At 39.4% G+C, this 26,448-nt stretch overlaps 1 protein-coding gene across 1 annotated transcript; it reads right to left on the bottom strand.

Moving 5' to 3' along the window:
• Nucleotides 1-158: 158 nt before the first annotated feature.
• On the bottom strand, nucleotides 159-15,612 carry PRG4 (proteoglycan 4; the record flags this gene model as incomplete). Its single annotated transcript, XM_084250598.1, has 12 exons — nucleotides 159-256; nucleotides 1,039-1,164; nucleotides 1,646-1,843; nucleotides 2,277-2,433; nucleotides 2,688-2,824; nucleotides 3,621-3,698; nucleotides 4,373-6,637; nucleotides 8,297-8,419; nucleotides 8,905-9,054; nucleotides 11,413-11,532; nucleotides 12,961-13,083; nucleotides 15,537-15,612. The coding sequence occupies 12 exons, from the start codon at nucleotides 15,610-15,612 to the stop codon at nucleotides 159-161; spliced, it is 3,651 nt and encodes a 1,216-aa protein (XP_084106724.1).
• Between the last annotated feature and the right edge of the window lie 10,836 nt (nucleotides 15,613-26,448).

Raw genomic sequence — 26,448 nt, 5'->3', positions numbered from 1 at the left:
GATTGTCAAATCTGTGTGATGACTGTCGAGTTTAAGAAACATTTTTGTATTTAAATTGGTATGCTCATCTTAATACTTTATTAATAAAATGTATTTCAGTGTCAAAATTTATTATACTTTTCTTCATTTTAATTAGTAGTTCTTCCTTTGTTTCTTGTCTAAGGACAGTTGTACCAGGCCTTGGATAAGGTCTGCCCAGAACGAGTAGTGATCGCTCTTGCTGTTCTGCTAGGCACGTCAATGTTATAGTATTGATCTAAATCAAAGAGAAATAATTTTTTTTAGTTAAAAGAAAGCCAAGCACTCAAACTTAAAAATAGTTTGTGTTGATTATTATGCTCAAAGACACTTGTTTAATATCAGAAATACTTGTATTAATTAATTTGAACTTACTGACAAAAAAGAAAGTCAGTTGCCTTCATCGATTGACCTTTCATGTTATTTCAGTAAAATTAGATTCAACCTTCCTTTTTCAAAGTGGAATTTGAGAATAAATGAATTAGTTTAAAAAACAGTAATTCACTGGGTTTTACTCTTTTAAAAAAATGCATTCTGACATGATTCCTATAGGTAGAATGCCTTACACTTCTGAATTTTTCAAAGAAGAGTGTCCCAGGAAATGCTTGTTTAATAAAAATAGTTTCTGAGAAACTTTTCTCTGATCTGGGAGACTATGAATGATACAAATCAGTACAACTTTATGGCAAACAACACCTCTATTAAAGGCCCCAGGTAATATTAATAGAAGTAGAATACTGTTTTCAATAGCAGTTTTACTCAAGTGACCAGATGTTTTGTCACAATGGGCTTTAATCTCATGAAGGAAAGGGCAGAATTAAACTGCAGTTCAGTTTAATTGCAAGTAAAGTGAAAAATCTCTTCCTCTGAGCAGCTGGTATTGTAGTTTAGCTTCTCCCCTGTAGACACCATTAAATCCTTTGTGGTTTTGCTTTGGTAATATTCATATTTACAAAATAAAATTGCATATTTGTGATGCTATTAAGATTTGCCTACTAAAATGTTTACTTATTGACTTACCCTTGGAAAAGGCATAGTAGTCGTAGCCATCAGGTTTTCTGAGGTTGGGCAGTGCTATAGCCGAAGTAACCATATTTGGAAGTCCTCTCCACATTGTGCTCACTCTAACTTCGTTATGCAGGAAACCTGTGGATGCCATATTTAAAAGTTTCACATTGAAAGGCAATTGTGCTATGTTGAAAAGAGCAACTATTAACGTCAGACACACCTGGGTTTTAATCTAATTTGGTCGCTTAGTATCTCTGTTAACTTATGGGTAAGTTACTTAACTGTAGTACCTCAGTTTTTGGCCCTTCTGATCTGGCTCACATGCCTGCTTGTTAGACTGTTGTGAAGGGTTACATTACGGGTTTGTAAATAATGTCCTTGGAAAGTGGTACTGGATAAATAGTATGTATTATAATTAACAAACCTGAATAAACTTCATTCCTTACCCACAAAGAAAAAAGTACTGATTTTGACTATTCACTGAGGCATAGTGTTTTGCATGAATAAGCTTAAAGTAGTAGGGCTTTTTACGCAGTTTTTATATTTATTAAAGCTTTATAAGAAACTATAGTACATCTACTTCATGTATAAGAATTTGTAATCCGGCACAAAACATTACCTCTGTCTTGATAAGAGACTCTCATGGGTGAATAGTGAATTCTGATGGTGTGTGTTTGAGAAGGTCCAATAGCCCGTTCGAAGCGACGTCTCCTAACCTGTGTTGTTGGTCCATATACTGAATAATTTATAGCAGGCCTTCTTCCAGGGCACTTTCTGGCAGGTTCCTGTTTATATGTATACTGCTGAACACCACCACCTATTATGTATTAAAAATTGCATGTAATAGAAAATTATTTTTAATTCCCAAGAAAAGATTTTTACAGGTGGGGGACATGATCATTGTTTTTCATAAAGCATGTCCAGACATTAATAATGGCTACTAGTCAAGAGTATTATAAAAAAGTCCTGAAATATTTGCTGAATGAAGCCAACAAATTACATAGATATTTAATCTTGTCTGAAAGTATCAATCGATGACCTGAAAACTCAGATGAAATTGTGATTTGCATGCCAAGATAGCTGAATATGTCTTACTGCCCTCAATTTTTATTTCTCATTGAAAATATTTAATTCTAGTTACTAAGGATCTCTTTGACAGTAAACCCAGTAATAAATGAAACAATTGAATAACATTTTCCTGGCATGTCAATTCTTAAGTTTTATAATTTTGTCAATTACGTAACACATACCTCTCTTGAAAAAGTACACGGATTCGGGTCTGTTGTTGTATCTAGCTACAGAGAGAGCTCCCACTATTTTTCCATTTAGTCCTCCAAATCCTTTTACAATTTGTTTGGGATACCCTGGATCTTTTACATCATTGGTGAAACGCCAGTACTGAGAATCCTGATCATTAAAAAGAAAATGGTGGTAATAGCTTTAGGGGGAAAAAGGCTAGGAATAGGAACTCAGATAAAAGGGAAGAAGTTTTTAGCAAGTGTTAGAAAAAGCTTATCATTAATTGCTAAGTTAAGTTAGATTTTCTATTAAATTTTGAAAAACTATGAAAATATAGGGACTCTTCTGAAGCAGATGTCCAGCTAATTTACATTGTCATAGGGTAGCTATTTGCAGATTGCTCTCAAAGATACTTTTCTTACCTTAAAGAAGTAAGTTTTTCCTTCACAGTTGCATCTAGTAAAAACTGTATCAATTGGGGAGGGAATACCCCAAACTTCAGTAATTCTTCTAGGTGGTGGAGGTCGAGTAAATGGTCTTAGCATCCAGAAATAATGATCTAAAATTCAAAGTGGTAGGTCAGCTTGCAAATAATGAATGCTAAAACCCATTCTGGAAGAAACTAAAATGAAAATGTTCTAAATCATTTTAAAGAAGAGCAGGTTGACAAGTCAGAACTGTGAGTACAAGTGCAGAAGTTAGTATTTGAACTTTTCTGAGAGTGGCTATTTGTCAAGACTGAAATTTAGCATTACCTTTGAAATATGTAAGTTTTCTAGTATGGAAAAATCTTTTTAGCTTTGTGACTTAGAGAAAGCAACTTATCTCTCAATCCATCTTTTACAATAAGGAATTATAATTAGATGACTACTAGAATCTCAATGCCACTGTGAGAGGCTATAGTGTTTTGTTTTCTTTCAGATTAAATCTGTATTATAAGAAGACAAAAGTAGCAGACAGTAAAACTGAGAACATGAAATAACTGCTGATGTGCTGTTGTCTGACAGAATAACTGCTGAACAGACCGCCATCAAGATTTTCAAATAAAGCAGGGCAGGGACTGCAAAACCTGATTTGCTGTGAAATTAAAATTTGAACTATTCATCCTAACAGTAGGAAAAATCTAAGTAGGAACAGTTCAAGCTCATTTCTTTTGTTACCTTAATGTACCTGTTTGTTATTTTCAGTATTTCGATAATTGATTCAGGTTTCCATAAAATTGTAGAAGCCTCAGTTGACCTATGAGCTTTCCCTCCAGAAAACTCAACTCAAAGTAGTACTCGCCCAAGGCTCTGGTTCACACAAATGCCAAGAACAAAGTGATGCAGAGAAAAAGAATTATGTGCATAGCTCACCTCGAAATGCAACCAGTGTCCCGTTGCGCAATGTGGTCACTGCATCCACTGGCTTGCCATTGCACAGATCAGTCTCATCTGAAGCAAATAACAGAAAAACAAATTAAGCCAACATCAAATGAAATGGAGAAAATGTTTATGTTCTTGTCAAAACTTTACATGGAATTTCGTTTCCTCTGTTGACCCTTTCCTAAACTCTCCAAAGGTTGAGTTTGAAGTGTATATATCTCAGAGATGCAAGTGATCAAAGTGATATAATTCATAATTATCTTAAAGGTGATAAGCAAAAAAAATGTGCAAAAAATAAATTGTGATTTATAATGGATCGAGTTACCTGCTTTTCTTGTAAAATAATTATTGGATGTTTCATCTCAAGATGAAATTCCATTTTTTTAGTTCTGATTGCTCTTCAGAATTAGTTTTGAAAAGAAGGTAATGCAGATTTTTGCTTTGCATCATACTTTTAAAAATAAAAACTAATATTTTTGGCAACTAAATATTTTTGGCATTCTATACACCAGCTCTGCTACGTGCAGATGCACTAAATTCTAACATTAGGTTATTACTTGACTTTCTAAAGACCCGATAAGTTTCCCGTGGCTTCTCCCCTGCTTACCTGCAGAGAAGCTGTAAAATTACAAATGAACAAGTTTGGGTCTAGATAATGTATATCTACAGACTGATACTAAATCAGGGCATTCTCGTTCAGATGTAAGTTAACATTACCAGGTAAAAAATTAAACATCTGTTACCTGAAAGCATGGGTTTGACTTCGATGTCTTGCTTGTGTCCTCCCACTAAGAAATTACTACCTGGACGGCCCATAGGAGTTAACACTGGGGCGCCGGGAATCATGTCGGGTTTGTCTCCTTCAGCAGCATCTGTAGCTTCGTCCTTTGGATTTATTTCAACTATTTCTGAGATGGGAGTTGTGCTGGGACCAGTGGTAGTCGGGAGCGTGGCTTCCGTTGTGGTGGTCAGGGTTGTTTCAGGCACTGGTGTTGTGGTCTTTGCAGGAGTTGGTGTCGTCTTTGGTTTTCTCACTCTCGGCTTTCTGGTAGAACCGGGCTTTCTGGGGGCTTTGGTTGGTCTTCGGGGTTTAGGAGTTTTCACTTTAGGATCAGTGACTGTAGTTTTTGGAATAACTGTTGTTTCCTCAGGTTTTTCCGTAGCCTCTTCAGCTGCAGTTGTTGTCTCCTTTGTTGTACTCTTAGGTGCGGCTGTTGTCATTCCAGGCGGAGTAGGTTTCTCCTTCTCTGTTGTCTTGTCTTTGGCTGTTGTAGTCATTTGGGGTTTGGTGGCTTTGGGAGCCTTGGGTGTAGGTGCAGCAGGTTCCTTGGAACTTTTTTCAGTAGGTTTTGGTGTGGGCTCTGCAGGAAGCTCAGGAGTTGGTTCAGCAGGATTCTTGGGAGCAGTGGGAGGCTCCACAGGGGTGGTTAGGGTAGAGGCCTCTGAGGTGATTGGAGCAGGCTCCTTGGTGGTCGTGGGTTCAGGTTTCTTGGGGGTGGTGGGCTCCGACACCTTGGGGGTGGTGGGCTTGGCCTCCTTGGGGGTGGTGAGCTCAGCCTCCTTGGGGGTGGTGGGCTCGGGCTTCTTGGGGGTGGTGGGCTTGGCCTCCTTGGGGGTGGTGGGCTCCAGCTCCTTGGGGGTGGTGGGCTCCGGTTCCTTGGGGGTGGTGGGTTCGGCCTCCTTGGGGGTGGTGGGTTCAGCCTCCTTGGGGGTGGTGGGCTCCGGCTCCTTGGGGGTGGTGGGTTCAGGCTCCTTGGGGGTGGTGGGCTCGGCCTCCTTGGGGGTGGTGGGCTCGGCCTCCTTGGGGGTGGTGGGCTCCGGCTCCTTGGGGGTGGTGGGTTCAGCCTCCTTGGGGGTGGTGGGCTCGGCCTCCTTGGGGGTGGTGGGCTTCGGCTCCTTGGGGGTGGTGGGCTCGGCCTCCTTGGGGGTGGTGGGCTCGGGCTCCTTGGGGGTGGTCGGCTCGGGCTCCTTGGGGGTGGTGGGCTCGGGCTCCTTGGGGGTGGTGGGTTCGGCCTCCTTGGGGGTGGTGGGCTCGGGCTCCTTCGGGGTGGTCGGCTCGGGCTCCTTCGGGGTGGTGGGCTCGGGCTCCTTGGGGGTGGTGGGCTCCGGCTCCTTGGGGGTGGTGGGCTCTGGCTCCTTGGGGGTGGTAGGCTCTGGCTCCTTGGGGGTAGTGGGCTCGGCCTCCTTGGGGGTGGTGGGTTCGGCCTCCTTGGGGGTGGTGGGCTCGGCCTCCTTGGGGGTGGTGGGTTCGGCCTCCTTGGGGGTGGTGGGCTCGGCCTCCTTGGGGGTGGTGGGCTCGGGCTCCTTGGGGGTGGTCGGCTCGGGCTCCTTGGGGGTGGTGGGCTCTGGCTCCTTGGGGGTGGTGGGCTCGGGCTCCTTGGGGGTGGTGGGCTCCGGCTCCTTGGGGGTGGTGGGCTTGGGCTCCTTGGGGGTGGTGGGCTCGGGTTCCTTGGGGGTGGTGGGCTCGGGCTCCTTGGGGGTGGTGGGCTCGGCCTCCTTGGGGGTGGTGGGCTCGGGCTTCTTGGGGGTGGTGGGCTCGGGTTCTTTGGGGGTGGTGGGATTGGGTTTCTTGGTGGTGGTGGGTTCAGGCTCTTTGGGGGTGGTTGCAGGCTCCTTGGTGGTGGTGGGAGCAGGGGATTCCGTTGTAGTTTCAGCCTTAGGTGTAGATTCAGTGGGAACTTCAGCTGTGGGTGTAGACTTCTCTGCACTTCTTATCTCTTTAGTTGAAGTAGTCTTCTTCTCTTTTGCGCTTGTTGAAGTCTGTTTACTTATTGTTGAAGTCTCTTTAGTTTGGACTGTTGTCTCCTTACTGGCCGTAGCAGAGTTAGGTGGGACAGTAGGTTTAGGATCTGTTGGTTTTACCGTTGTAGTCTTGGGAGCTGTGGTAACCTTACTGCTTTGAGTAGTGGGAATGTCAGGCTTCGGGGTGTCTAGCCCACTTCCAGGTTCATCTGCAGCTGGTGGTTTTGGGGTAGGCTTTTTTTGAGGTGCTTTTTTCTTATCTTTTGCTAGAGAGAAAAATATATACATGTTTTATGTTTGAAGGTTTTTTTTTTTTTTTTCTGTTGATAGTGATATAAAGATCCCGTCATCATCTTTGATGAGTTTTGTGTCTCTAGGCAAATTGCTAACCTCCAACTATCTATTAATTAAATTGTGAAATGGTTCAACTTATCTTATTGGGCTATTTTAGGGAATGGATAAGGGCTTAACAGCACTGGAGACAATTAATACATGGAAGCAACAACTTTGAAATCATCTTCATGTTCAATGACACCGTTATTAATGCTCTTGGCCCCACATTTTCTCCAATTTTCTTATTCCCTATTGCTCGGTGCCCCTTTCTTCCTCCTGGAAACTCAGTTCCAACATCTTGCAAATTCACTGTACCAATTCTCTCTACAGCTACATCCAAGGAATCTGCTTCAGTTACCCCCATGATCTTGGTTGAACCCGGTTTCCACACGCATGGCTGTTAGCTTTCTTTTTTTTGCCCACCTAAATTCTCAAGCCCAGAGGATATTAGGATGCCATGGCAGCAAAAGGACCAATAAGGTGCCTTTAGCTAGTTCCCATAGGGGAACTATAGACCTGAAGGGTCACATCACTGAAACACTTCATTGTCTTGATTGAAGCTCTATTGTGTGCAAGACTCTGTAGATGACTCCCAGATTAAGTATCTGGTCATTCATCTAGAGATAAAGCTTCAAGGGAAATCACAACTACCCAGGATATAGAGTTCGTGGAAACTCTAGTATCCAAAAGTCAATATTTCCTGGACAGCGAGAAAACACTTTAGCATTTCCGGAAATAATAAAATGAAAACCAAAGAGTTAATTTCTTGGTATGTTAATAGTTGTGACTTTTTTTTTAAGAGTCCAGTGAGATATATACTGAAATAATAATACATGGGGAGGGGAAGTAGGCTGAATAAAACAAAATTGGCCATGAAATGACAATTATTAAAGCTGATAGTGGATTTATATATTTATTATACTATTCTCTTTGCTTTATGATTGAGATTTTCCATGATAAAATCTTTATCATAGAAGTTTTAAGTATGGTACTATAGTAATAAAATACTTAAAACACCAAAAAATGTTTCTCTTTTTGGCAGGAACTAGACTGCTTTGTAGTACAGTCTCTATCTTGAAAACTTAGCCCACTGTGACATATAATTTGTCAGGAAAGTTAAAGGATTTGTAAAATGTAAATAATAACATTGCCTTTCTCAGAGAGGCACATGGAAATTTAATGGATTAACATGACAAAACACTTAAATGTTTGCTAAATAAAATAAAGGAAATCTGCGAAACAAAAACAAGAAAACAAACACAATGAAAAGGGAGGGAGAAGAAGAAAGAAAAATGATAGCACATAGGAGTGGAAATAGAAACCAAAGTAAGCATTCCTGGTGCCATCCTCTGGCTCAGCAGTTGCTGCAATAGCATCTTCTTATCCTTTGCTTTAAGGAGTCAATTCTTAGCCACTTGGCTCTAATTTCTATGAAAGATTTTCAGTGGTATCTTTAAAAATATTCTGTATCAATTTAGATACCCCTCCCAAATATTGAAAAAAATCCTCAAATTGTTCTAGCAACAAGGATTACTTTCAATATTATTGTTAACGGCATTGATACAGTCTTTGATCTTTATCAATGCTCAAACCTTGGAGTTTCTTCTTTAATTCTCTATTAGCAGCTGAATTTTTGGAAGACTTGATTTTCCGAATAGTTGAAGAGGAAGAGGAAGAGGAGGAGGAAGATTCTTGATTTTCAGAAACAGAATGTTCTATAAATCAAATAAAAAGGTTGATCACACCAACTGTGATTTAAAGCAAAAACAAACCGCCCGTTGAAACACAACAAGAAAGGCTATTTACTGATCTACAACTGTGTTCTGCTCTGATTTTATCAGCAATTCGATCGGCTGTCGTTTCAATTTTCACTTAAAAGCTAGACACCTGAGCTTATCACAGATACTAGCAACAGGAGTATACAATTTCTCATAATTCAGCAAAATCCAATTTTTTTTCCGCAAACAAACTAATGGAATTAAAAAAAACCCTGAGATTTGTCGCTTCTGATTATTTTAACCTGAACGCATGCTGGCTTTGGTAAATAAGGAAGACAAATACCTGGGGATTTATACTTTGGCTGCCACTTTGACTTAAAGCAAATAAAAAGTGTAATGAACCTTTCACGAGTCATAAGATGACACCGTTTTGTGAGAGGCTTTATCAGACCTCCTTTTTTTAACGTCTGTCATCTTCCTACCTTCTGTTATCTCCTCTGATTCTACAACTTTCTTAGTCTTCTTCTTGTTTGGTGATTTGGGAGAACGTTTGGAGGTTGTTTTGACGGTTTGAGAAGCTTCTGGAGGCGGAGGTGTAGTCTTGGGAGACGGTGGTGATGTGGGTTTATGCACTGAGGCCAAGCGAGACAGGTCAGTTAACATCTGGTTTATACTCAGCAGCAACTCTAACTGTGAAAGGCAGTGACACATCTGGCTCCAAGAGCAGATGCTGGTGAAAAGCAGTGCAGGCGTGACCCAGCACAACACTGATAACTCCAAACCAGTGAATTCTGAGGATACATTTCTAGAAAAGTGCATCTGAAAGTGTTGTAAGTTGTGACAAAGTTGCATTTGAAAGTGTTGTAAGTTGTGACAAAGAGCAAAGATGCCAGAGTCAGATGGCCTGAGTTGCAGTTCCCAAGCCCATGAGTCTCCACCGTGGAGACCATGGGCAATGGGCTAACCCCTCTCGAGCCTTGTCTTCTCAGCTGCCAACAGGTGTTTATTCTAGATGATTTCTGAAGGGATTTGCCTGCCTTAAATATACTCTATGTTGGCATCATCTCTTGTACTTCAAAACTCACTACAGGTGAATGACAGGATCCACGAACTCTCAAGAGAAATATAATTTCCTGTTTTCATATTCACCTAAATCAAATGGTGCCAATTTACCTTTTATTACTTTCTTAATTGCAAAAATCCTACATGACTGTTCTCTTACAGAAATGTCATACCTTCCCATTCTGCTTTCCTCAACTTTTGTCATCCTGTTCCAATGAACAACAATTAATGACCTGATAGCCATCTTTTTAATCCTTTGTCACACCCCACCCCCCCTTGCCACCCTTTTTCCATGTTCTGATGCTTACAAAACAAATTAAAAAGGACGGGGGCTTCTGAAAGGTGGGAAGGCAGAGAGCCATTGGGACTTGCTGGGTGGAGTCTCGTAGAAGGCCTGCTGCTCGCACCAAACAGTCCTGGAGGCACTGTGCACTGACCACCTACCGCTCCTCCTTCCTCTTCCACCCAACAAAAAATGTACTGAAATTTGAGAAATGGTCCTACCAGGTATTAATCAACCAGGGACCTCAAGCAACACAATCCACCTCTTCATTGCAGTAGTGCTTTCTCACGTTCAAGGCATTGGACTGCTGAGATTCCTCCAATTCTTGAAATGTTATGATTTTCAGACACAGAGATGCCTATCTGTGGCAAAGCTCAGTCAGCTATGTGGTGAGTCACAGACAGTTTGGTGGTTATTTTGAAAAACTGAAGCAGTGCAGGTCTGGGTGTTTCCTATTTTCAGGTGGGGTCAAGACTATCGCTATAAATCCTGTAAATGGGGCATGAACTTCATCATTTTTTTTTCATCATGTTCTCCATAAGCCTCAGGTGAGCTGACCCCCATCGCTGGGTAGGATAAAGCTTTGTCTTTACTGACATGTTCTCTCAGTGCTTCATGTCTCTCTCACCATCTTCTCTCCCCACCCATTCTCTGCCCAAAATAAAATTTTTTTTTTTTTTTGTCTCACAGCCAAAACAATGACCAGAACGATGGATAAATATCTGGCAGGACTGCTGGTCCTGCTCCTGCAGTCTGAGGTTTTGATTACGAGGGTGTTGTCTCCATGATTTTTGGAATGCTTTCCAATGAAAACACAGCACAGTTAAGAAATATTCCTCAACTATGCTGATTAATAGTTTTCCACCCTATTTCTCCACTGTTTGATGGAAGCAGGAAGTACAGTCTTATTTAAGTAAAATAAGATTATGCAAGAAATGCTTATTTTTACTTTTACCTCTACAAGTATTCTTCTTTTTTTTAAACAAAGTAGGACTTAAGAATGAACATTTGGGAAGAGGAAGGACTATTATTTAAGTCTATTAAGCAAAGTTAATTATTTTGTTTCGTAAAACCTGGAGACTTGTCTTACATCCCAGGAACTGTAATCAGAGGCTATTTCAAGTGGGAACATCCCTTCCTACTACTTCTGTAACAGGCAGGCATCTCGGTGGAGACTACTGAGGGGACTGGAGGGATGGGAAGGGACTTATCATTTACAGTTAACTTCTTGGTCAATCAACCTATAAATTTAGTGCCTTTAACTAACTCCAGAATTCACTAGTTCAGAGATGGTGAAAGTGTCAATTCTCTCCTTAAATATACACAGTGAGACAAGAAGTCCTCAAATAAGTAGGTTACTGTTGACTTAACCTGCACTGGAACTACACCTGCCTGCAGAAAAAAAGCATGCACACCCAGCCCTTATCCTCCTTACTCAAAGCATCTCTTGAGCTCCCAGGGCCTGGCTAAGCCAGGGCGTGCTGTTAGAAAAGGTTTACCTTGGTGAAGCAAAAGCAATACAAAATAGTGCATGTTAGTAAAATTAAGATCTCAGAAGGACCACATGTCAGGTGTTACCAGTGAAGCAGAGGTGGGCACAGGTGGGGTTGTATCAAGAAGCGCTGACTGGCACTGTGGCACTTACCTTCTTCACAGAAGTCCTTATAATCAGGACAGCACTTGCCAAACTTCGTACATTGTGCATCACAGTCACACTCTCTCCCTCTCACAAAGGACTCGAAGCAGCGGCCTTTGCAGGAACTCTCTACCCAGAGCAACAAAAAGTTATGAATTATTAGTTAGGCAACCACGTGATAGTTATTTCTCACCTTCTAGCTGAGCTCCAAAAGTACATTGCTATGTCTTTTTTATTTGCAATTTGGAAAATGGATGGTTTCCCAAATGGAGACAGCCCACGCCAAGAAAGAAATATGGTGACTGAGGGAAACTCTTTTTGCCCTTCAAGGCCCCAGGAGATGCCCCCAGGGGGCCTGAGGCATTTGTAAGTATGGACAATGGAAAATTGGGGAATGACTAAATTGTGAATTACCCTTCAAAAGAAACACCTTCATACTCTCCTCCTCATCCTACCACTTTGTAATAGATTTTTGTTAATTGAATATTTGGACCCTGCAATGATATATCCCAAATATATTTATATTAGTGGGTTACTAAAAAATTATCTATAATGCAGACTTTATTATGACAAACTGGGCAAAGTTTAGCATTCAAAGATTTCAGCCTGATCTCCTGGCATTGTCTGTGTGCTGACTCAAAATAAAAAAAAAAACAAAAACAAAAAACCTTGGTTAAGGTCATAGTAGCTCATGGAGACTTTCTTGAAATAATTACCATATACAACAGGTAGATTATGCAACAATCTATTCATGAGCTTCCTATGCAAATTCTAAAGCAAATTTAAAACAATTTTAATTATACTTTTAATAAACTGAATATGAATTATTTGTGTTAACAGTAAAATGGTTCAAAATATGTTCAAGTGAAAGACCACTCATAATTTCAACTTACCACCCTTGGGGATTTAATTGAAACTCACCATTAAACACTGATTTTTAAAGTGCCTTTTTGCTACCAGAAGGGCAAGGAGAGAGTGGAGAGCAGGGTGTGAGGGGACCCAAGAAATTATGGCAGACTGTGGGTGCCTGGGTGGTGGGCATGGTGTGGTCCCATAGCTCTGAATCGCAGACATTGTAAAGTGATGTTACCCCAATAAAATAAACAAGTGACTTTCCCCAGGTAATTTAGAAATATGTGAATACCCAAAACCCAAGTAGTAGACAAGATTATGTTATATCTGGATTCTTAGGATGAAAACATTGAAAGTCCCCACCCTGAAGCAATTCACCTCTGATTGTTAGTAAATAAACACTCTTTACTTCATTTGCTTAATGCCTCCAGAGTCACAGTTTTTCTCTGTTTCAAACAAGACATTTTACTGGGCACTTGTCCAAGTGATGGTTAGTCCAAATGACTTCTCCAGCCCCCTCCCGCCCCCACGGTCACAAGCTTCGACACCATTCTCAGGTACAGCACACCGCGACATTTATGCAAGTGAGGGGAGAGGCATTTAAGAAAAAAGAAGTGCAACAATGTGAAGGCGGCATTGCAAGGGGCTGCAGGGAGGTGCTCACAGGTCGTGCTGGTGCCAGAGGAGAAGGCTCCCAGGACTTACCCATAGTGCAGACTTTCTTGAAGTCGGGACAGCACTCCATGTAGTGTTGACAGTTATAATCACAGTTGCAGATGGCATCTCTAGAATACCCTTCCCCACATCTCCCTGCACAGCTTGATAAATCTAAAAATTACACAATACTAATGTAAACATGGCCAGACTTTTAAAGAAAGAAAGAGACTGAACTGAACGAGGGCAAAGCCACCTGGGAGGAAGGGTTGTATCCTTTGGAGGGGATAGTTAGCAATGGGGTAGCTCTGCCTGATCTATGTGACCTTGATCTTGCCTCTTCATTCCTTTAAACTGAGAATATAAATACACTTATGTAAATCAAGCAGAGTAGTGACTTTGCACCCCTTTTGGGGGCACGGGTGGCAGCTTCCACCACCAGAATGATAGCCAGTGGCCACTCCTTGAGCATCCTTGTGCTAGACACTGACTTGCATGTCACCCCGAAAGCTGTGAACATGTTTCAGGAGAGGATTCATCACCCTTCTTTAGAGATAAGGAAAATGAAACAGAAATTTTAACTTCTTGCTCAAGGGCACCCATTTAAGTGTTAGTTGAAATATGTATGTATTATGGGTCAATGATTACCTGTCAATCATTTGTATTGACCTCTTTCCCTCAGATGTCCTGATTTGGGTAATAAACTATATGGTGATCTTAAGTAAACAGCCCAACTAGAACTGGAACTGATTTAGCTGATACTAAAGCTCAGTTCTCCCACCCAATCTAATTGCCTCTCTTCTTGAGAATGAGTTTAAAGCAAGCTAGTGGTGCCAGCACTCACTTTTCTAGGCTTCCTCCTCCTTCTATTGATGAGCATATGGGTTTTTTAAATACTAGGGAAGACAGATGTTTGTCATTTCTGCTACCATGAGCACAGAATGGATAATTTGAAATAGCATCTGGGCACATATATAAGGACCATGGGTGGAGTTATTCTGGGTAAAACAAACAAAAACAAGAACAAGGGGATAATTATCCTCACATATAATTAAAAAAATAAATTGAAAACCTCCCTGAGAGAGAACCAAAGCAATGTAGCATGTGAATCCATCTCTGGAATAGAAATTGGCAGATGTAATATCATAGGTCCACAGAGGGATGTTGAAAGACACTGAAGGAAAATCTCAAAATGATGAGTCCAGGAAAGTTAAAGTCTTAATAGGCAAATAAAACAGCAAATATTAGGACAAATTTCAGACCGTATGCATACATATTTGCACAATACATACAAAAATGCATATATAGTGTATGTATATAAATACATATATTATATATAAAGAAAAAGAAAATGGGAAGAGGTTGAGGAGGCAAGGAAAGCAGACAACACAACATCAATGGACTATTCTTTCACAGTTAACAGATTTCGGAAGTAGGACGTCAATTATCGTTACAGGAAAAGTTTATTTAGACATGACATCTGTCCTACTTTTATTGCTATTACTTTTAACATTATATTTTAAATTCATTTATTCAAAGAAAAGTAAAACTACTCTAGTGAACAACCAGTTGCATAACAGAGGAAAGGCGATTGGGCAACATGCCCAGTGTTGTAATATTATTATGAGAGAGCAGAAGGGTCTGGAGCAGAGTAATCTCATTCCTAATTAAATATTTATATTTGCTGTCATGTGTTTTTCCAACTTTCTTTTTTGATCTAAGTGATTCTGAGTATCTATGGCAGCAAGTTACGGCTTGTGCTCAGGTTATGAGAATTTTAACTATTTTACTGGAAATGTCTACAAATGTAATCTCACCATGACAAACATACACCCTCATTTTTCTTTTCTCAGCTTTTGCTTATCAAAGAAAAGAAAACAAAAATGCAAAGCTTGGTATGATTGTCACAAATCAATTTTGATGACATGTGGAGATGTTTACCGAGTTGATCCATTAAATGTTCCTTAACGCTGAAAAGGAGTAAAAAGAACTGTTCATTCAGGACCAGTTCTGTCTCTGGAGGACTGTGAATAATTCAAGATTATATTATAAAATGGCCTTCACATCTGTTAAGTCCATACCTGAATGAATAATTCTCGTGAAAAAGAGAGTACTTTCAAGATTAAATAAATGTCATTTGAAACATTGTAAATGTTCATTATAACATGATATCTATAGCTATATGATGACAAAATAAGATATCCGTAATTTGATGTCAAAGACCAGTTTAAGTTTCCTTATGAACACGTTGACAAAAATTATATGCTATTTAAATATTGTTCTTTTCAGTTAATCTGAAATCTAAATATCTCTCACCATAGTTATATCAGGTAGGAGTCTGTTTTTAAAAACTTTTGCAAGAACGATAAGAACAGTGAGTGCAGAAATTATTCTTAGAAAAACTTGAAACTCCTTGAAAGATTTCCTAATACATGAGAAAGAGGTGAGAATTCCAAAATATGTTTAAATAGGCTGCATTTTGCTTTACATAATTTTAAGCTCATGTGCTGCTGTAAATTCCAACCAATAGACATTTTTAGACACCTATTTCTTTAGATTTAATAAAAGTCAGAACTGAATGATGAAATCCAGTTGTTAAATGAAAGTATTTCTGATGGTTGAGGTACCTTGAGAAGAAACTTGCTGAATCAAGAAAACAGAAAGCAGCAGCAGTAAATGAACAGGAAGCATTTTCCACTCCATGGCTGGACTCAGGTACCGAGTCTTCACTGAAAAGAAAATTAAACTATCAAAAAACTGTTCTTAATGTCACCCTAACTTATTTACACACAGTGTCTTAGTAACTTTTGAATTGTCATTTAATGATAAAACCATCCTATCTTGAAACAAGATTTTTAAAAAGCAATCAGCTTTATAGTAAATAGTTGACCATTTTAATACTTAAGAATTCCCCCAAACAGAAAACAGAGATCTTAAAATTCTACTCAAGATATAGCATGTACTTACTGTGTGAGGTTTAAATCAAGTTGTAGATAAAATAAAATAACCAACTTCCAAAAAATGTAACAGAAGTTACTCTCCTGACTTTCCCTTAAGTCTCAATATAATTTTATAAGTTTCCAACAGGTGTATTGCACAGATGAGATCCTTTCCAAACCTTTCCACTGGCTATCCTTATAAATCTTTCTCAAACCCCTTTAATAAAGTATATCCCTACTGAACTGAAAAGAGTTAGTTCCATGAAGCAAATTGACGTCGACACTTACCGGTGAAAGGATAGATGAATTTCTCCAATGTCCTGGAAGTCTTATATATTGGTGCAAATATATTGGGATGGACCAATTAGTCCAAAGGTTAGACAAAATCAACAGTGACAACCTATGAAATCAAACTTTCCTCATTATTGGAAGACAGCCCAGACGACTAGACTTAGGCAACATCTGGAAAACACTTCAATTAAGAAAAATGACTACTACAAAATAAATTTAGATTTATTGGCCAAAACACACTTCTAATTTCTAAGTGAAGTGAACAAATTGTCCTGAGATGGTAAATCGCCCTGGCAGGCTTTGACGAGCTAGCATGTGGAAGCAGCAACCTTAAAATTATCACATGCTCACATCATTTCTTTCTTTTTCTCCCTCAGTTAAACCTGGTAAAGCATGATTTTGAAACTTACCTAAGGTGAGTTTGTGGCATTAACTTTCTGAACTTATCCTGTGAAATTAAATGCATATTTCTTTTCAGTATTTTCATTTTCACTGAACACAGAGAATGTGATTTGCATAATCCACACTGAATTTTCTAGCTTCCTTTGCATTGTGAAAACCTGCTTCAAATTTGTACTGATAGCTCCTGTGCCCCTTTCTGAAACCTTGTCAGATGAATCCAAACCATTTCCAACAATATAGTCACAAACGGACTGTGTTTGTTTTTTTGAAATATATGTTATGCTGCCCAACAGACAGATTTCTCTAGGAAAAGCCAACGTCTTTATCTTCACGGTATCACCAACCTCTAGTCTAGTGCTTCACCAAGGTGTGTGCTGACCACATGCTTATTGAACCAAGTTGTCATAACGTGGATTCCTCCGGATTATGTATTTGGTGAGTACTACTTTTAACTATCCCAAAATGCCTTTAAGCTAAATATAATCATCCACATTTTACAAATAAGCTAAAGCACCACAAAAGATCAATCTGTGACTACCTAAGGATATATAAGGAGTGGAAGTCAGAGTCAAAATGTGAATCCTGTCTTTTCAGGTTCCATCATGTTTCTATTGTATCCAGTTCCCCTTTTTAATTTTTATTTTGGGTTACATTTTTGCTTTTCCATATATGTCCATGTTCCACTCACCCTCCACCAAACCATCTATATAATACCCTGTCTGCCTCCTTCCCAAGTCCTCTCTTCTCTCTGGTAAACATTACAGTCTTTCACTATGCCCAAGTGAAAGAATTTCTGCATTTTGCCTGTGCTGTTTTTGTTTTTTGGGTTTTTTTTGCTTTTGTATTCCACAGATGTGTGAAGCAATCCAATATCTATCTTTCATTTTCTGACTTATTTCACTTAATATAATTGCCTTGAGTGCATCCATTTTGTCCCAAAAGTCACTATTTCATCCTTGTAATAGCTGTAGAGTATTCCAGTGAATATGTCCCATAATTTCTTTATCCTTTCGTCTATTGAAGGGCACTTAGGTTGGTTCCATGACTTTACAATTGTGGGCAGTGCATACATCTTTCTCTATTAGAGTTTTCATATTTTTAGATATTCAGCTCCCCTTTGATCAAAGTCACCACTTCAGTAATCTGTCTGGAAACTATTTCCCCATCTTAAGAGGTATTTCCCTTTAATCAACTTCTTTTTGTGATATTTTCACATCAACCATAGCTAATAGGATAAGGAGTTGAAATTTGAACTAAACTGGGCCAAAATATTTCCCTATCCTTGAAATTTGGAATTAAGATTTAGAGATTTTAGTCTATCTACGGAGCTTTACAAAAGTTAAATTCTGTCCGTAGTCTAAAGAAGTAGAGAGAGTCCTTCAGAATAAAGAGAAACAAATAATAGACACAATCATGCACAGAGAGGTAGAGAGAAGTTCAAGAACTTTCTAGTATTGGATACTCTCCAGTTGTAGATAACTTCTAACACTGTATCTTTATAGTAGTTTACCTGCTTTGGGACTGAAGGTGTTTTCTGTTTCACATACATGGCAGATACATACAAGATCTTGTTGGCTAGAATTGAATCAAATGGTCTTAATTATTATCTTTTAAAAAGTCAAGAGGAGGAAGGCCTCCCCTGGTGGCTCAGCAGTTGCACGCTGGGTTGCGAGGCTGCCTGCAGCCTCTGCAGCACCAGTTCGATCTCCGGCCACCAGCGAGGGTACCACAAAAAAAAAAAAAAAAAAAAAGGCAAGAGAGGAAAGCTAGAACTTTTTAATAACTTTTTCAAGTCAGAGCTTCACAGTGTTCTCTTATTATTTGCTTGAAATGCTGAGAATACCAAGAATTTCAGATATAAATTTATACAGAAACAAATATTTTTAACACAATTATAAATTGCTTTTTTTTTAAAGATCTATTTATTCATGCATACAAGAACTGGGGTACAGGCCAGATGTGCGGGAGGGTGAGAGGATCCACCAGAGACAGAGTGGGGAACAGAACAGGCAGACTGACTGAAATATACTGCTGAGGGGAGCAGCTGGCAAGACAGGATAGGTCTGCCCAGCCATGTGGGTATCTCTGTGGCTGGCGGGGATCAAACCGGCACTGCAGAGACTGCAGACAGCTTCACAGTACTGCACTCAACCCCCTGCGCCACCAGAGAGGCCCCATACATTGCTTTCTGATTATTGCCTTTTAGAACTATCAGTACTATCATTTTCCTTCTTAATAGAAACTCATAGTGATTGTCAATGACATTTTTTTTAAAAGATTTATTGATTTATTTATGCAAGCACTGGGTACAGTTAGAAGTGTGGGAGGATGAGAGAATTCACCAGAGCCAGAGCAGGGAGCAGAGCAGGCAGACTGATGAAGTACACTGCTGAGGGGTGCAGTGTGTGCAGCAGGAGAGGTCTGTGCGCCATGTGGGACCCTCGCTGGCAGCCTGGGATGGAACCGGTGCTGCAGAGACTGCGGGCAGCTTTGCAGCCCAGCGCTCAACCGCTAAGCCACTGGGGAGGCCTGCCAATGACATTTTTTAATTGATTGAATAATTTGCTCTGTAATACTTATTCTTAAATTCAACTTACAGGCTTGGAAAACTGACAAAACAACACACACACTATAATGGACAATAATAATTTAAAACATATCCATTAACAAATTCTCGTTGTTAGCAAATATGTTTTCACTAATAAAGCATAATAAGGTATGAAAAAGAAAGAGAAACTTTTGTTAAATATCAAGTTCATGAGGTTTAAATTATGAAGTACCTGATTTGTTTTATTCTGCTGGTCAATGAAGCTGTCTGGGTGAATAAAGTTTGCAATAAAAAATTGGCACATTTTAATTTTGTCTATTAAATATACCTTTATAGACTATACCAAACACTTCATTCCATGAATATTAGGCCATTTACTCTTCCTTGCTTATTAAATTCCTTGTGATTTTTGCATTTGATTACAATTTTCACCTTTGAGATTTCTTTTCTAACTAAAGATACTTTCTTAATATCCATTCAAATATCATTTAGTTGGGATAAACATTATTGCAGGATTTGTCTTTTGTATAGGGGGATAGGGTAAGAAGAGTGAAGAGAGACAGAAGGGGGATCACTAACACTGGATTCTTTTCTCATCTGCTGGGGAGACTTGCACACATTTCACCCTGATGAACATCAGTTTCTGGGCTTGGCAGCAATGCAGTGATGCCCTCGGAGAAGATTCAAGTGTGCTCAGGGATATTTCCTCTGCATTAAATTATCCCAGGCTACTGTGCCCTTCTCCTTGGTGCAATCTGTCCCCAGCCCTACTGTTAGCTGTCACTTTCTGCAGGAACCACTGTGTTTGTACCTAGTGGCTGCTCTCCACCTCCCTACATCTTAGATGTGCTTCATTTTCTTCCAACAGCAGCCGAGGAAAAAGCGAAGCATGCCAGGGGAGAACCACTGATGCAAGCTTGCTCTTTGCTACCCTAATTTTGCTCAAATTGCTAAATTAGTGTACTCCAGAGGTAGAATAACTCCTTTCTTCTCATACAGAATAAAGACCCAGGCTTGGGTACTTCTCTGGCATTTTCATCTACTGGAAAGGGTTGTGCCTTTTTTTCCCTGGATGTTGATTAAAAGTCTGACCAGCAGATATAAGAATAAGTATCACTGCATTTATTTTTGGAGATTGTAGCAATCTGATTATGGCTCTTGGACTCTTCTACCCTTTTTTTGCCAAGCTAGAATCATGTTTCCCAGCTTCCCTTTCAGTTATGTGTGGCCCCATTGGAGTGTGCTTTCACGCCAATGAAATAGGAATAAAAGGGAGATGTGCAACTTACACTTTACATTCTTAACAAGATATTGCCTGACCTTGTAAACTGGAAACCAGATATTAGAGATCAACCTTGATCATGTAAACAAGGGTAGCTTGCCTAGGGAAGAGTAACCTTTATGGAATACAAACATACACACTCTCTCTTTGGACTAGTCAGTGAGTTGCATAAAAAAATAGATTTCCATTCTATTTGATTAAATCTAACTTGGGGTCTTCTTGATATACCAACTTAGATGTTACCCTAATAATAAAATCAAGGAAATTCTCAAGTATTTAAAGGAATTGTATTCTAAACCTAATCTGTAGACTATACAATGGTATAGAAAAAAGTGTTATTGGTAATGAACTATTGATATTAGAAAGGGAGAGTAAATTATTTTATGTGCAGATGACCTGATTGTATATGTAGAAAATTCTTTTTTTTAAAAGATTTTATTTATTTATTTATACAAGCACTGGGTACAGTCAGAAGCACAGGAAGGTGAGAGAATTCACCAGAACCAGAGCAGAGAGCAGAACAGGCAGACTGATGAGGTACACTGCTGAGGGGAGCAGCGGGCATGGCAGGAGAGGTCTGCACGCCATGTGGGACCCTCGCCGGTGGCCGGGGATCGAACCGGCGCTGCGGAGGCTGCAGGCAGCTTCGCAGCCCAGCGCTCAACCTCTGCGCCACTGGGGAGGCCTATATGTAGAAAATTCTAAGGAATCTACAAAGGGATTGTTAACCTGAACTGAGCAAGAAATTTGCAGGATACAAGCTAAATAACACTAGCCATATTAAGGCCATTTTAATGTATGAACTTAGATGTGCATGAAGAACGTTAATCAGATGACGAATGTGCTAAGAATAATCATTCATTCATTCCATTCTTTTGATGAGCAAATAGTGCTTACCACAAGCCTACCCCAATATGAATTGCTGGGCATACATATATATGCAAGATAGATTCTCTGGTCTCAAGAGTTCTTGATCTAATTAGGAAGCCAGACAATTAAATAAACAGATCAAACATCATGTGAAAAGAAGGAGTCAATGTGATGAAGAGTTACATAGGGCTTTGCCTTCAGTGAGAACATTGTTCAACTCTCAGTTGCTAAATTTTGTACTTCGCAGGCTGATACAATTCTTTTAACTTATCTAGACTTCAGTTTCCTTATCTGCACTAGGAGAAGAAATTCCTACTATTGGCATTACAGAGCTGCATCAAAGATAAGAGAACTATATTGAGTATTATAGGCTCAATAAATTAAAGGTTTTGCAACTGTGGTAATGATTATGATTCTAGAACTGCACACAAACAGCCATGGAATCCTGGATGAGCAAATGAAAAAGCACCTGAGGAATTCTTCATAGAAGGATACCAGGTACTGCGTTTGAAAACTCCTATGATGAGGAACTGGGACAAAAAGGTCATTACACTAAACAATATAAATCCTATTTTTCATTTGTTCGGTAGCTCCTGATAATAGGGCATCTTGGTCCTGCATGGAATGAAACTAGCCACAAAATGACCTTATAGTCACCCTGGTGTAGACTTTTCCCAATGGACTGTTTCCATAATCAAATAGTCACAGGAAATGTGCTGAGCAAGGCACACACCATGACTTCATCGAGTCTCATGGCGATCTCATGAGGGGGTTATCACAAAGAAACCCATTTACCTTCGAGATGGCTGAGGCTCAGAAAGGCTAAGTACTTCAAGGTCACAAAGTGAAAAACCAGTAAATGGTAAAGTTTGCATTTTTAAACTACTGTTTCATCTATGCAAAGTCCATGGTTTTAACCAGTTCTACAAACGACTCTGTAGAATTGTAATCTCAAGGGTTGCAGTTATCAAGGGTTAATAACGATTTTCTTTTATGCCCCTACGATTTTAATTATATTTCTAAAATGGCATTTCACTCTTACTCATATATTTCCCATGGCACCTGAGCGTCTTAATTTTCACTATCTTGTTCCTTGGTAGCCTTTTCACCCTCTCTAGTTTCTTTTTGTACCTGACTGATGCTCTCTATCTGCTTCTTAAATCCAACTTGAGTTTAGTGTCTTTCTGTTCATGCCACCTTCCCTTTGTATCCGTTTGCTATCTTACATCCTTAGCATTGTGGTCATCACAGTCTCATCACTTGGATTCCAGGAATCCTATTATGTGACAGTTAAGACAAAATCATTGCAAATTTATTTTCCAGTATCCAACAGCATGAGTCATCGCCACACAACTATTTAAGTTAGTGAAAGTGAATTTGGGTGCTATAATATGTCAGTGTGACAAATACATGAGAATTGGGAAATTCAGAGTGTGGGAGTAAAGTCTGGGTGGGGCTGAAGAACCACAGATAGGTGGCAAGGGAGGGGAGTCTCCAAAGAGACATCGTGGAGGACATCTCATTGAGTCATTCCGAAGAAGGAACACCAGGCACTTTAAAAATACTGGGTATAATGCAATTTTGGCTGATCGTACAACATTGCATAATAATCTTTGTAAAATCCCTTTCCGGGAGATGGTAGCTAATTTCTGTCAAAAAGACTGAAAAGCAGAACATTTTACAATGATTACCTGCCATGAACTTTGTAGTAAACTTGATATGAAAAACCCAATCAAAATCTTAAAATTAAACATTTTCCCTCTCCCTTTTGAATCTTTGTGCTGATTCCTCATGAAACTTGACACCAGAGTATCTTTACATGTCTGGGAGCACGATAGATGTTGAGTGAATGAATGAATGAATGAATGTCATGGCTGATATTTGCATTTATTCTGCTTCTCCCTTGCACTGGGAAAGGAGTCTTGGTGTTTGCAAACCCTTATGGCCTTTGTAGGTGTCAAATAGACTTCAAGAGTGAAAGGATAGAGAAGGGAGATGAAACAAATGGGTATTTAAGTATTTTTTAATTTATTTTCTTGTCTTTATGTGAAGGAAATATTTGTGGCAGGAGGAATTGATGGAGGTCATCTCCTCTGCCTGTCCAACTCCTCCTTGAAGTAGTTTAGTAAAGATCTGTGTCCTTTATCAATCATCTTGCCTTTCAGAGTCCTATTTCAGACTTTTCACACTCCTAACTATCATTCATATTTATTGAGCGCTAAGTAGGAATGAGGCACACTTGTTAAACAAAACAAAAAGAAAAAACAGCAAAGTAGTTTTATTATTATCATTCTCTTTACAAATAAGGAGACCAAGCATCAAAATTTGAGTGGCTTTAACTGTGAAAATGGCAGGTGCAGGAGCCATACTACATTTCTCTGAAAATTACAGATTTCTTTTAACACTATATTCCAAGTTCTAATGCTGAATTACTACAGGTGCCCAGAGAAGATTTAGGTCTTTAAAATATTTTCCAGTTTAAAAGATGGATGTGACTTCCTAGTTCATAGAAGGGTTACCGGGGTGGCTAAATTTCTTTTTTTATTTAATTGTAAAAATGTTGTAACTGATAAAGCATTCACCTATAATTTCACCACCTTAATATATTTACATTCTTACATATTCTCTTGCAGATTTTGCCCCATGAAATTAAAATTTTGTAAATACAAACTCCATAATAATTAACATTTAAAGTTTTAAAGTTTTTACTTACTGAATTTGCAAAAGTATTTTTATTTACTTCATAATTCTTATGCTAATTATTGTATAATAAATCACTGTTGTAAAACTTTCCTGTGGTTATCTTTTGATAAGGATGTGCTTTCAATTCTTTGTCTTTAAAAGAAACTTTGGGGTTCTACATGGGAAAAATAGACAACTTGTATTTTTTCCAATTTTTTAAAAAGATTTATTTATTTGTGCATACAAGAGCTGGGGTATAAGCCAGAGATGTGAGGATTGAGAGGATTCACCAGAGACAGAGTGGGGAACAGAACAGGCAGACTGGCTGAAATACACTGCTGAGGGGAGCAGTGGGCGAGTCAGGAGAATTCTGCCGCACCATGTGGGTTGCTCCCTGGCTGGCCGGGGATCAAGCTCGGGCTGCAGAGGCTGCGAATTGCTTCATAGTGCTGTGCTTAACCACTTGTGCCATCAGGGAGGCCCTTTTTCCCTATTTTTGAAGGTTAAAAGAGGCAGTCAGAAATAGCTCAAACTTCTGATACATAAATTTAAACTTTTGCTCCTAAAGAAAACAATACATTATATAATTAAATGCTCCCACAAAACTTTTTGCACTATATTATGGAGTCTCCTCTTTCAGTGACCAATAACTAATTTTGAAGAAATACCCTCTTGTCCTAATTTCTATAAACTCCTTTATCTTATAAATCAAACTTCTTTGAGTATGTTTGTCCTTTAATGTGTCTGAATAACTAAAAGTGATATGGAGTACATCTTCATAATGAAATTGAATTTTGTAAATAACAGTTGTATATCCTTAGAGTTAATTTTTCTCTTTCATCTTTACTATTATTATTTTAAATGATTGTGTCTTATTTCAATCTTCACTTAACTATACTTTATTCTTGACCTTTATATAAGTTGCTTCCAGTTCTTTTGCTTACAATTAATGCCTCAGTAAGCACTCTTTCTCACACAGCTTGTACTGCCTCTTAACTCTAAGATAAAGTATTAGAAATGAGAACATCTTTATGGTTCTTTATAACCACTGCAAAGTTGTGTTAATGTCAAGATTGTAAATTCCCCAAAGGCAAGGAAATTTCATATACATTTGTATCCCCAACATCTAGCAGATGACTTGTCTAAAACATTTAATTGAAGTGTCTAAAACATATTTAATTGAATTTAATGAAACTATAGGACTGTCATCAATAGGCCAGTCTTTTTAAAATCTTTTTCTCCCCCACTCAACACTGGTACTTAGACATACGCTCCTTGTTTATTCTTCCATCTGATGGTATATATTTGTAAGAATTAGACCTAACTGATGACAGTGAGCTCTGATTTTGGAAAACAGGTTTTTTTTTTTTTTTTTTTTTAAGATTTATTTATTTATTTATACATGCATTGGGTATAGTCAGAAGCTCGGGAGGGTGGGCCTTCCCGGTGGCACAACGGTTGAGCGCTGGGTTGCGAAGCTGCCCGCGGCCTCTGCGGCACCGGTTCGATCCCCGGCTGCTCCCCGGCCACCGGAGGAGGGTCCCACATGGCGCGCAGACCTCTCCTGCCGCCCGCTGCTCCCCTCAGCAGTGTCCTTCGATCCTTCTGCCTGCTTTGCTCCCCGCTCTGGCTCTGGTGAATTCTCTCACCCTCCCGTGCTTCTGACTGTACCCAGTGCTTGTATAAACAAAAAACAAACAAACAAACAAATAAATAAATAAAATTAAATTAAATTAAAAAAAAGAAGCTCGGGAGGGTGAAAGAATTCACCAGAGCCAGAGCTGGGAACAGAACAGGCAGACTGACGAAGTACACTGTTGAGGGGAGCAGCAGGCATAGCAGGAGAGGTCTGCATGCCATGTGGGACCCTCGCCGGCGGCCGGGAATCAAACTGTTGCTGTAGAGGCTGCGGGCAGCTTCGCAGCCCAGCGTTCAACCGCTGTGCCACCAGGGGAGGCCCTTGGAAAACAGGCTGTAAAAACCTTGTAAAGTGAGGAATGATGCTGGAAAGCATGTGACTTCTGAAGGAACCTTCTACTGAGTGATCGCAGAATGCAGAAAAATTACAGTCAAATCTCCATAGCATTGAAAACAGAAACTCCTCTCTGTTTTTCTGCCCCCAGTCTTATCTTAAAGTCTATTCCTAGGTATGGAAGTTAGCAGGTGAACACAGGTCAAAGTTAAGGCAAATAGCCAAAAACTCATTTCTTTCCCGCCACCCTTTATCTCTTCCACACTTCTTGTTGAAGAGGAATGTGGGAATGTGGGAGAGTTCAGGAGAAAAGATGTGAAAGGCCAAAAAAGATAAGTCTTGGTGTAAATAGATGACAAAGTCTTACAAGAAACCTCTCTGAGATCTGATTCCTACCTATCCTATCTGGTCGGTAGGAATACCAGAGGGGAAAAAAGTAACTTATGTGAATATCAGTAAAACTAAAATTGGAATTGTTAAAAAAAATTTTGGAAACAAATAAAAGTATTTTGTGACTCTTTTTATCTAAAAAATTAGCTTAGTATGGGAAAGC

The sequence above is a fragment of the Talpa europaea genome (genome assembly GCF_964194135.1).
Source record: "Talpa europaea genome assembly, chromosome: 12".
Lineage (NCBI taxonomy): Eukaryota > Metazoa > Chordata > Mammalia > Eulipotyphla > Talpidae > Talpa > Talpa europaea.
The sequence above is the reverse complement of the archived record's forward strand: the minus strand, read 5'-3'. Positions and strand labels throughout refer to the sequence as shown.